The sequence below is a fragment of the Clarias gariepinus genome, chromosome 15 (assembly GCF_024256425.1).
Source record: "Clarias gariepinus isolate MV-2021 ecotype Netherlands chromosome 15, CGAR_prim_01v2, whole genome shotgun sequence".
In the NCBI taxonomy this organism is placed as follows: domain Eukaryota; kingdom Metazoa; phylum Chordata; class Actinopteri; order Siluriformes; family Clariidae; genus Clarias; species Clarias gariepinus.
Genome location: NC_071114.1, coordinates 15,008,936 through 15,021,830, shown reverse-complemented (window position 1 = coordinate 15,021,830; position 12,895 = coordinate 15,008,936). Strand labels below are relative to the sequence as shown.

The 12,895-nt window shown below is 37.8% G+C and overlaps 1 protein-coding gene across 4 annotated transcripts in view; it reads left to right on the top strand.

Moving 5' to 3' along the window:
• Positions 1–12,895, top strand: part of rabgap1l (RAB GTPase activating protein 1-like) — a 114,652-nt gene that overhangs the window by 84,714 nt on the left and 17,043 nt on the right. For 3 of the 4 annotated variants that reach the window (XM_053513154.1, XM_053513155.1, XM_053513156.1), the window contains exons 18-19: positions 1,699–1,740; positions 9,848–9,976. In XM_053513154.1, the coding sequence (XP_053369129.1) occupies positions 1,699–1,740; positions 9,848–9,976 (171 nt within the window). Of the gene's footprint in view, positions 1–1,698; positions 1,741–7,864; positions 8,810–9,847; positions 9,977–12,895 lie in introns of those variants that run through there. The other variant, XM_053513157.1, reaches the window with a different exon arrangement.

The window sequence follows — 12,895 nt, the reverse complement described above, 5'->3', positions numbered from 1 at the left end:
TCCGAAGTTTAGTATTGAAGACGATTTAGATTGAAGACTGTTGTAGCAGTGCAATGCTTTATCTTAAAGTGTTTTATCATCAAAAGCTCATATTTGTTCATTGATGAGGATTATAAAATAGTGAGCTTCTGTGTTTGTTTGTCCGTTTTTTTTATTTCGGGTCACATATGAAGAAAGACCATTAGGTTTTTACCTATTAGGTTCAGACACTGGTTTTGGTTAACTTTGTCAAGCATAAATCTCTAAAGGGATTCACTAAATGCTCTTTTTTTTCTTCTTTTTTTAATTGGTTTATATTTTCCAAATATGTTGCTTTAAAAGTCTTTTGGTCTTTTCTTTGCCGTATATTTAGCACAGTTAAAGCCTTTGGCAGAATAATAAAAATTTTCCTTACTCAGTCAATGAGTCGCATGATGAAAATCTGTTGCATGTGTTTAAAGGCATGTCTGTATCTTTCTGCCTCTATGCTCGTTTATCACACTCACTTTGTGTTTTTTTTCTGGCTTCCTCCATCTCTTGTACCATTGACACCTTTTAACACCTTTAACATTTTATTCTTGCTTTGTTTATTCATTCTCTTGAAGGATGCTAGAGGAATTGTATCTGTATTCGGAATGGTGGGATATTGTGTTTCTGTTAGAACGCTTATTTACAAACACAAAATAACACAACACGATGAGCCTCTATTAGAGACACCTGTACATTCATGTAGTTATTTAATCAGCCAATCATGTTGCTGCAGTGCAATGCTTTATCTTGAAGTATTTTATCATCAAAAGCTCATATTCATTCATTAGCTCCAGTAGCTCTAAGGTCAGTCTCAGTTTTTTTTAATTCAGTGTGATACAATGCAATGTGATGAGCTGGAGAACATTCTCCGCAGAACATAAACACTCACCATTTTTTTCTCAACATTCCTATCTTGCCTCCTGGCGCCATCTAGGGTCAGGTTTGTCTGAGTTATTAATAGCGTGAGGAGGATATTTTTAGCTCTGTGTTGCCATGTGAACGGGTTGTCTGAGCGATGTTTGAGATGAATGTTCCCATGCAGAGCTGAGTTCAGCACTGCATCTCCCTTTGCTACTGTGATAGCACCTGCTCACACTCACTCACTCTCTTCTCTCACTCCCATACACACACACACACACACACACACACACACACACACACACACACACACCGCCCACAGTGCAGCTTCTGTCCATCTTTCACTCTGCATGCATGCACACATCCACCTGTCCATCACTCAGGCTTCATCTGATATTTGCTTCTCTTCTTCTTCTTAGCAGTCACTCCCCAGCTTATTGTATTGCTGTGCTATTTCTAGGCATGCTAATCCCCTTCACACAGTAACCCTCATTTGCATTTTGTGTTGAGAAATTCAGCTTTTTTTCTTCTTTTTCTTTTTAGCGAGTCTTTCCTACCCAATGTATCTCCAAGCTTCTGACCTCAGGATGTACAATTAGCTCTTGTCTGTTTTTATATTTCCAGACAATGAGTACAAATAAGCGGCCAAATAACAGACGAATGAAAAATAGTCACTCATAGCTGATTAATCTTCTTGTGGCCAATATTGTCCTATTGTGTACGGAATCTGTAGTGAATACTGAAATAATATTCTGTGTTTAAAAGCATTCATGTCTGTACCCTTACACCATGGTTTGTGCACCTCACACTTCTTTGTGAATCTCTCTACAGGGCCTTAACATCATCTTTAATGTGGCACTGGCTCTACTAAAGGTAAGGATATTTATTACCTAAAAACTTTACTTCTCGACATATAATCAAACTACGGCAAAATGGTGCAGAGACTGTAAATTAGAATAATGTTAAACATGCAACCATGAACAAATCGGGACTGACTAGTGTGTGATTTCGAATAACAAAGATATACCAAAAGCAAAAAAAATTAAATCTCTAGTTTCATTGCAATCTGAGGTATTTGACATTGAACTATCTCAAACCACTTTATTCTCCATATTGGATTTACTTTCTTGTACCAAGCCTTGACCTGACTGGTTGCAGGACTATTTTTAAGTGCTTGACTGTACTCAGTGCTTTTCATAAGAGTTTCATCTGCTTCCTGTAGGAATAAATATGAAGTTTACACTGTCAGCCAATTAAAAGACAGTGTAAAAGTGTAAAAGCAATCTAATGCAGCCTACCTAATTAATTTACATTAATATATTTGTTAAATTTAAGTTTTTAAGTTATGATTAAGAGTGTTTCTTATCCAATAATAAATATAATTATTATATGGTTTCAAACATATGCAAACTATCCATTGAAAGGATGTCTTTGTTTTTTTATTAGAGTGCTTTAAATATTGCAAATGACTTCTCTGGGTTTATTCTCAAATGCACAAAGAAAAAAACAAATATAATTATTGTATGTGCATACTTAATTTCTGTGTGATATTCCAGTAAACACAAGCTAAAATACAATACACGAGGACTGTTTAAATCAAACCCGGACAAAATAACACAAGTATAAAAGTAAAAACTACCTTTATTTCTCTATATAATACCCAGCTACATTAATGCACCTATTCTACCATCAATGTAGATTATCTTTTCAGTATGATGTAACCATGAGCAGACTGCCTGCTTTACATCTGAAACTCTGGCCCCTTAGGAACTCCTTAAATGGCCCAAAAATGTTGAAATTGCATGGAGCAAGGCCAAGACAGTGCAGGGATGTGGCAGTAACTCGCAGTCGAGTTCCTGTAGTGTGCCAGTGGTGTTTGTAAATGATTGTCTGGACAGTTCCCACAGACGAATGCGTCTCTTTTGCAAGTTGGCGACAAGTTATTTGTTGATTTTCTAGGATCAGGTGTTCCACTTGCTGAGTGTTCACAGGAGCGACTGTCGTGGTCTCCAAGGCATCTCAGTTGGGATCATTTTTCATGGACAGGTGGCCTTTTTTTAAATGTTAGCACCATTAAACATTTTACTGCAGTTAGGAGTCTCACCACCGTACTGTGCTTGAAGTCTTCAGTAAATGTCAATCAGTTTTATGCCATTCGCAGGAAATGTCATCAAGTCCCGGTTTGGCTTGATGTCCCTTGAATAATAATAATCTATATTATACTTTATACTCTAGTTACACAAAACTGGAAGAAGCCATGTAGTGTTGTGTGGTGATGAATGAAGATCAGGTGTCCTAGAGCAAAAAAATAACACATACTTTTTGTATCCAGCTGGGAGATCGTCTAGAATAAAAATGACCACCATTTTTTTTTCTAGATCACTATCAGTTCTTCACCATCAGCCTCATTTTAAGACTTAGAACGTGAATTAAAACGGTACAGACTTTTAATGCAATACAAATTGAGTCAGGAAAGCAAAATTATCCATGCTTCCTAATCAGAAGGATGGGATACTCTCTCTTCCCTGTCAATTACATCAACACTAGTCAATCATAGACACCTGAGAGCTAATCTATTCAGAAGAAGGTGGATAGTGTTTTGTGCTGCTCTTTGGTACAACATGAACAGCACAATGGCTTTAAAAAACAGGATGGCTTCATGTGCATTGGCAGGGCACATTCTTACCTGGACTGCAATTGTTGTGTCGTAACCTTATCAGTGGGATCTATCAAGACCAAAATAGGAGAATATTAGTATTGTGTGCCTTGTGGGTTAAAGAAAAAGGCTCTGTCTTCAGCAACATATCGATAAGAGAAATTGGGTAGGACAGTTACTGAGGCAGTTTTGGCCTTTTTTTCTTTTTTTTTTGGTGAAAGGAACATATGCAAAACCTTAAACAGGTAATGGTCTGTAATTAATTGCATCAGATTTCATTTTGTCCTAAGGGTGTGCAGGCATTTGCACTGGACTAGGGTGCAGCAACTATAATTGTCAAAGACACGTTGTAGGAAAATGAAAGAGTAGTCTCTGTTTCCCTCTGCTGTTTGGAAATAATACTGCAAATCAATACTTCAAAAATTTAAGTCATTTCATACACTGGTTCTTAGAGTGAGGATGGTAAACATTCCTGTGGTAGAAAAATATTCCGATGCTTAAACAGTTTGACATTTAGGAGCTCTCAGTGTGAGATAAACAGAGTGGTTATACAGCGTAAAGGTAATACTTTATGAATATTATTGGGCAAATAATGCATTACCTTCTCATACAGTATAAATGTACACATTACTATAAAAAAGTATGTACAGTAGTGCATTATTCTTCTACATACCCCTGCGTATCATTATATAGATGATTTATGCTTTAGAAGTTCCACTTTATTTTTCAAGAAGTAGAGCCAAAGGTGGGGTGGTGTACTGAACTGATATGCTGGCATGGTGAAGGTTATAAGTACCATGCGGTCATTAATCCTGATCAAAAGTTACAGCAGAGCTTGGTTAATACACAGTGAGGATAATGATAGCATGTTAGGATTATTATCAGGTAGCAGGCAATAGAGCTTATATAGTTGTTATAGTTGATAATAATTCTAAACAGTTATCCACTGCCTGGCCAAAAAAAGCTGCACACTCTAAGATTTTGTTTATTCACCTTTAGCTTTAATTACAGCACACAATGTGGAAGCCAGTCTATGTGTGAAAATTATAAGTGCAAGTTTAGTAATAGAATTTTGCCAATTTAGCCTGAAATTTGTTTTAGTCTTAATTGAAAATAGGCAGGGTACACAGAACCTGTGAGATTGAGCATGTACTTCCTATTGGCCTAAGCTTCTTAGCTGTTAAAAGTACTAAAAAGTGTTGACAGGTTTTATTTTTATCATTGTAATATTTTGTTTATATAGTTTACAGTTTATTTATTACCTACGTAGCTAGTATATGTTGTCACTTTTGTTAGGGCATTTACAGTGAGGTCAATAAGTATTTGATTACCCTGTGATTTTGCAAGTTCTCTTATTTAGAAAGGTGCATTTTCACTGTGAGAGACAGAATCTAAAAAGAAAAATCTGGAAAATCACATTGTATGATTTTTATACAATTAATTTGTAAATTTCTGTATAAGTATAAGTAAGTATTTGATCACTTGCTTATTAGCCAGATTTCTGAAATTTCATTTGGCTTTTAAATAGTCCAGCTACACTCTTATCATGATTCTAAATTAGTAGCAGCTGTTTGAGGTCGTTAGCTGTCATAAAGACACCTGTGCACCCCACAATCAGCCAAAGTCTAAGTAGATACATGGGGTATCAATGATAAGAATGGTGAAGAATCAGCTCAGAACTCCACGGAAGGAGCTGATCAATGCTGTGAAGAGAGCTGGGACCATCGTTTTCAAGGCTACTATTTACTAGGCCGTGTTTGGAGAAAGAAGAATGATGAGTATCATCCCAATAATACCATACCTACAGTGAAGCATGGGGCTGGAAACATCATGCTCTGGGGGTGTTTTTCTGCACAGGGGACAGGACGACTGCACTGTATTAAGGAGAGGATAAACAGGGCCTTTTATTGTGACATACTGGGCAAAAACCTTCTTCCCTCAGTCAAGGCATTAAAGATGTATTGTGGCTGGGTCTTCCAACACTACAATGACCCAAAGCACACTGCCAGGAAAACCAAGGAGTGGCTCCGTAAGAAGCATATGGACTATTTAAAAGCAAAATAACAGGTCTTTGAGGGTCAGAAATCTGGCTGATAAGCAAGTGATCAAATACTTATTTGACACAGTAATTCACAAATAAATTGTTCAAAAAAATCATACAATGTGGTTTCCGGATTTTTCTTTTTAGATTCTGTTTCTCACAGTGGAAATGCACCTATGCTAAAAATTGTAGACCCCTCCATGATTTTTAAGTAAGAGAACTTGCAAAATCACAGGGTGATCAAATACTTATTGACCTCACTGTATAAAAGTCCTATGATCACCATCAGCCGCAATCTGGTTTCATTCCTGAAGTAACAAAGACAAACACAGAAAAACTAATTTGGTCATGATGTGAAGTTATGAAGATTTCATACTCTTTCCATTTTTCCACATTTTGCTATATTTCACACACATCTTAAAATATATTCAAGTCCTCTCCCCCCTCATCATTCAACACACAACACTACACAATGACAAAGTCCACCTGTGCCTAATTGAGTTCACCTTCTTAGGAACAGTACACACCTCTCTATACAAGGTCTGTATATTTGCTCAGGTATGCACTTATTATTTTATCAGAGAACCTTATGGCAGCTGTACAATTCATAAATTTGTGCAAATAAATGTCAGAGATTCAGTTAAGAGAGCAAGATCAACAGTTCTGTGGGTGGAGACACCTTGTTGATAAGACAAGTCAGGGTATAATAGACAGAATAGTTTGATCTACCAGGAAAGATATTTTAATTTATATAATTCCTCCTTACCAACATGGTGAGCAGAAAAACATCCCAGGATGCAAGACCTCACTGCACTTGTCAGCCAAATATAGTGATCTTAACCTAGTAGTCTTTGTTTTTTGCACTATACTGTGTAAGCTCTAGAGACTGTTAAGTGTGAACAGTCAAATTCTCGAACAAGCTCTTTCTAGCACTGGCAACCCTGATGCAGCAAACGTCACAGAGATCACACATTTTTATATATATTATTACGTATTATAATAATGTTAACTGCAGCTTTTCACGTTCAGGCTTGATTTTCTGTAAATTATGTGTGGCTGCCACATCATTAGTCGATTGGACGATGCCGTAGATAAGCAGGTATATGGTGTTTATTTTAAAGTGCATTGTATGCAGTCCTCCTGAACTAGTGAAGTATTAATTGAATATTCAGCCAATTAACTCATGTTAGCAAAACTCATTAATATAATATGAATAAAATACATAAAAATTTGCAATCATGACTGAAATATAATTAACTGTGCAATCCTAATAGGTAGTTAAATCTAAGGCTATAAAAAGCTGTTTTGAATAATATTCATAGACATAATCCTTAAGTAGAAATTAATTTTGCCACCATGCCTTAAGGAATAGTCATTACTACTGTACAATTTGATCGATATCAGGATTTTCTATGATGGATGGATTTACACTAAAAAGCTAATTAAAAAATTGATGTGTGCTTATGTTAATTAATTAAAAATGATTAATTTTTCTTTTACTGCATGACTGCACTGCTTTGCTGTTTTATTAAAAAGGAATCTATTCATCTTTCTATCTCTCTAACTTTCTATACACACACATAAAATTGAATATTATAATATATTGAGAATGTAAATGATGGTGTACATGCAGGCATGTGAGAGAGAGAAAAGGGTGGGGAGGTTTAGAGGGGTTGCACTGCTTCATTCGGATTGGCTGGTTATTACGGCATTTTCCCCGGAGGCTCCCAAGCACCCCTCCCTTCCTCCCTCTCTCGTGCTGTTTCTCCACATGCCCACTTCTGTTTGTGTGCCCAACCTGAGCAAACGGCGTCTATTAGCATTTAGCATTAGCCCTTGAACATTTCTCAGCCATGTCCACGGTGCACACGTCGACTCAGGCTGCTTGTGGAGTCTTCACGATGCCCCTCCTCTATACTTTTCATCCTCCACCTCCTCCCTCTCCACCAGCCTGCTGCCTCTTCTAGCACCGACAGCATTTCTGTCCTCTCTCTATCTTGCTTAGCGTCTCCTGGATTAGTCTGCTCTGGTGGGTGTTGCAGCTAGCCTGAGACAGGCCTCGATCTCACTGGCTCACAGGAGCTCAGGAGCAGAGCAGCCAGCCCCAGGGACATCCACAGGCTCTGGACGAGGCCTGCATCATCCTGCCTTATCCCTTTGAATGGAGGTTTTTTTTTTATTTCTGACTGATGAAATGAGACATGACGGAGTGCTGTGGTCTGGTACCCTGTGTGCTTTGCCGATTGGATCCTTCGCATGTGTCCTGGGATTACTTTTTTTTTAATCTTCCTCTGCCAGAGTGATTCACTGATGAGGCATTAAAGCAAAAAGAGGTTATTACTGAGCTGTGGCTTATCTGCTAGGCTTCTAAATGTCATCCATTAGCTCTTCTCTTCTACTCTGAGCTTTTCCAGGTCTCTTATGTTTACATCCGTGCACGTGAAAAGAGTGAAAACCTGTTGTGGACTTATGTCTTTACCAATATATTTTTTCTCATCTTTCACCTTGCTAACATATTTTTTTATGGATGGCATAAGAATAGTTGAGAGTTGTCTAGCTCTGTGTACGAGGAGGAAAGCAGGAAGGATGTGTTGCCTGTCATCTGTCTCATCGCATCCCCAAGCCTGTCCCTCTGTCTGTTGCCAGGCAACAGATTGCTGATTTGAACACTGACGGTGGTGGCCATTACTGAGCATGCAAGAAAGCAGCTCCTCAAACTGAAGCTTAATATTCTTAGGTTAAACAGGACTATAAAAGTCAGGTGAAGTTAACCATGATGTAGATCTTGTGCTTTTATGTTGTGGTCTGAAACAGCAATTTCAACTTAGCATGAACGGGATAAACTATATACAATGCCTTTTTTTAAATATGGAAATCGCCAAACCAAGTCTGTTTGACAAAATAATTACGTGACTGCTGTTTGCTAAATGTGATTGCACATCTAAACTCTGAGTGCGCTAATTTCTAAGAAAAATTATATACCACCTCCGAACTTCATCGTGGCTGATCTTAAGTTAGCCCCGCAGCCTCCCAAGGAGGACTGTGCTGGGGACTCGGGGGATGACCTGGAGAGCTGTACCCTCTCAAGCCCGGACAGGGAGATTCCCATGCCCCCAGCATTGCGGGCACTGGAGGAAGGGGCATCAGCAGGTGATGAACAGGCAGCACTGGGGCCAGACTACACAGATCGGGTGATGACTCTCCTGGGCATGGGCCACCGGCTATTTGTTCCCCGACTGCTGGCGGTGAGGGACAGCTACCATGTGACCTTTACATTTTATGACTCCATGTTGTCTCTTTGGCCATTTGGAATATTTTTCACACAACCTCTACATTTTAAATGAACGTAAAGAACTTTTTTATGGGAAACAGGGGTGTCATTTTTGTCGTTAATTGGGATAATAAGTGATAAATTGAAAATCTCTAAAGGCAAAGTGTGTTAGGACTTTGGGAAAATTTTGGTTGTTTATGTAGGGATTCAGACCTAATATGTGGTGGTGTTTTTTTTGTTTTGTTTTTTTGTAAGGGCAAGTATATTGCATGTGCTGCATCGCCTATGTTTCCCATCAGAGCATGGAAAACTTTTTTTTAGGTTTCTGGTTGGCAAACATGGCTTTAGGTTTAGGGTTTTATTGCCACCTGCTGGTTTTAACTGTCTTCTTCTGGGTTTCCATGTGGACAAAGGTTTGTTGTTTTTCTTTTTTTGAGATTGAAAAGGAAAAAATACAAGTGTAATGTACATGGGGACGAGGCCTCAGATATTCAGATGTACATTAGATTTAAGTAATTAAGATCCCAGAAACCAATTTATTTGGAGTGAATTTGTCTAACTGATGTCAATGCTTTTTTGAATCAGTTTCTTTTTGCATCAGGTACTTTTCTCCTGAACCTCTCTTACCCTGACCAGGACAAATTGCTGACTAAAATGAACTTGTTATTTGTGGCTTTGAAATTGGTGTATTCATTTATAAACATATTTATAGAGTTAATATTGAGCTGAATTCGGTTTATTTGTGGCTTAAATACACATGCAGTATACCTGTTTTGCCCATCCCAGTTACAATTTATTGGGTTCATGTTGATTTTGCCCATACAGTTTTAATTCTGTATGTTAGTGTATCAGTAAGCCCTGATCTCCATTTCTTGTGAAAGCAGCACTTCATCTCATCACTAGTAGATCTGCCTGTTCTGCAGAATGGTGACTTAAAACAATTACTACATTTCTTACTGAAATATTTAATAGGTTCCTCTGTCTCTCTCTTTCTTTCTCTCGCTAAATACAGACCTCTAAGGAAGACCTGCTTCAAGCTGACTTTGAGGGTGCTCTCAAGTTTTTCCGGGTTCAGCTCCCCAAACGCTACAGAGCAGCTGAAAATGCTCGCAGACTCATGGAGCAAGCCTGCAACATCAAGGTAGGATCTATTTCCCAAATCTCATTCTCATTATTACTCGTCTACACTCAGGCACACTGACATCTCTTTAAAATCTTCATGTGAAAGCCATGGGAATAAATGGAAAGGTCATTATCAGTTTTTTGAGGTTCTATTATTTTCTTTCACAGCCACTTGCTCCCGTGCCATTACACTTATATTTCAGCAATATTTCAGCCATGAGGGGAAATTAGTGGAGTCCTAAATGTCTGCCATGACTAAAGTCATCTGTATGGCTTACAGATGCTCAGCGCATTGAACTGGATAAGGAAATGGGTTGCTGACACTGAAGATTACTTGTAATCATGTGCAATACTTACATTGAAGCAGATCTAAATTACTAGAGAATTGATGACACCAGACTTTTTCAGTACTAATAATGTTTAACTTCTAATTTAACATCCTCATTATCAGGGAGAGCAACATGAGACCATTATTTGTTATGGCAACATCATTTCCATAAACCATTACAGCTTACAAACCATTAGCCTATTATTTAATATAGCTCGCTATTTCTCCACCATTAAATAATCTGGATAAATGCGATGTCTAATATAATACTAAACAAGTAACACTAAAGAATGTCTTTTTTTTTCTCCACTATATTGAAATGTTGAGAAAAAACATGTGGCTGCGTTTAAAATCATGCATTGTTAAAGTTTGAGTAAGTGCCTGACATTACGTCATGTTGATATAGTCGTTACAGTGCTATGTAATATTTAATTGAGGACTAAACAACTTCTCTGACCTGTTCCATCTTGAATTTAAAGAATGAACACATGTATGTTTTGCTGTTAATAAACTAATACTTTAGTTCTCTGCACATGGAGGTTCCTGGCTTTCTGCCGAGGATGGGCCCATGTGGTCTGCCTGGGATGTGTGTGGTGACTGGGGACAGTTCCACTTGACCAGGAAGATGGTTTTGGACTTGGCTGGTGTAGGCAGTTGTTTTTAGATGACTTGTGACTGCAGTTGCTTAATAGCTCTGCTATTATTAAGCTTAATAGCTTTGCTAAAATAGTTTTGTACCTAAGCCTCCAACAGAAAAGGTGGACTAAAATGACCGCAAATCAAACCCTGCTGTCTATCACACAAATGAGGATTCCCTGTTAAGTCTGGATCCCCTCAAGGTGTCGTCCTATTGTAATAACAGGGAGATTTTTCTTGCCACTGTTGCACTCGGTTTGTTCATCAGGGACAATTTGATTAATTATATTTATATATACTTCCTCCTCCCTTTCAAACTCATTTCCATAATTTCTTGATTCTGTAAAATTGTTTAATGATAATGGCCATTGTTATAAGTGTGAAAAAGGTGAGATAAATTGAATTGAATTGGTCCAGTATGGTGGTGTAGTGGTTAGCAGGCCTCGGGTCTGTGTGCGTGGAGTCTGCATGTTCTCTCAGTGTTTTGTGGGTTTTCTCCCACAGGCATTTCCCAATGACCCATAGTGAGTGAGTGTATGCCCTGCAATAGATTGTACCCCCCCTCTTGCGAGTCTCTTGAGAGGCTCTCATGACCCTGTAGCAGGATAAGCAGTATAGAAGAAGCTAAATTGTAGGCAAATACCAATTTAATACATGCATTTAATACACACGTTTTGTTTTTGCTTTAACATTGCTTATGAATTATTATTATATTATTTAGTTATGATTCTGGAGAATATATTCTGAGAAATAAACGGGTATTGCATTTGCATCTGCCACTATTTTGCCAAAGTATTTTTACTCTGTAGAAGTTGCTTGATGTTAAAGAAACAACACTTACACCTTGCTATGAGAAATGCACAGTTTTACCACATCTAATGCTTTATGTGAGACGTGCTCTCGCTGCTCTTATCAGTTTCTACTTCATATTCATTAACACATCTTGAAATGTAGTTTTTATCAGTTTTATAAGTTCTGTGAAAAAGAAAACTGATGGCAATAATACTGCCTTAATAGTTTCTTATCCCTCACTGCTTCTTGCCTCTTTCCCCTTATTTATGTTTTAGTCCCACTCATACTTGAACATCGTTGTTACTACTTCTTTTTTTTTTCTTACTCACACGCCCACTGTCACTATCACTATCAGCAGGATTTCCTGTGTAGTTGCTCAACTCTGTTTAAGCTGCAATGTTAAATACAGAAGACATTTAAAGCAGACATGTAGCATTACTTAAGTGCAGGTTTAAATGTGTGTTTCTGGTTACATTTCTAATGCGATATCTGCTCAGAGGAGAAATTGTGATCTCCATCACTGAATCAGTCAGGACAAGGTGGCCTGTTAATCACGTGGCCTGGATATTCAGAAGTGTACAATGGCAGTCTGGCATTTTAGCCAAGTGTTTCTGTACGTGTTTGGAAAGTGTGGCTTTAAAAGTAACACTGAATAGAGGCACTTTTGTCTTTAACATGGCAGTAAAACAATTGTTGAACAATATCACCTTTAAGGCAGGCTTCATATCTTTGTGGTGTCTGTAACACATTGTGTTTTCTTTATTGTTAAAATATACGACAAAACACATTTTAATAGCTTGTTATCCCCACGCCCTGTGATATGATCTGATTATTTGACCGATTGATAATCCTGTGTCATATGTCAGTACAAGGTAAGGCTTTGAGCTATAAGCTCTAGCTATTCTATAGCATATCATTATTGAAATAAAGCATTTTTGTATATGGTGTAGATAATTCTTTTATCTTGTGGAATTGCACTCTTTTGATGTTTCTGATAATAGGCTTCCAGTAAGCACCGGAATAACCGAGATATGCAGTGGTAATTTTCACAGCAAATATGTTTGAGACTTTTCCAAAGCTTTCATCACATTAAAAATTCTCTGAATATAAATAACTAAAATGAAAATCATATAGAAACAGTTGGAAAACACATTTCAACACAAAGCAGCGTGAAGCAATAAC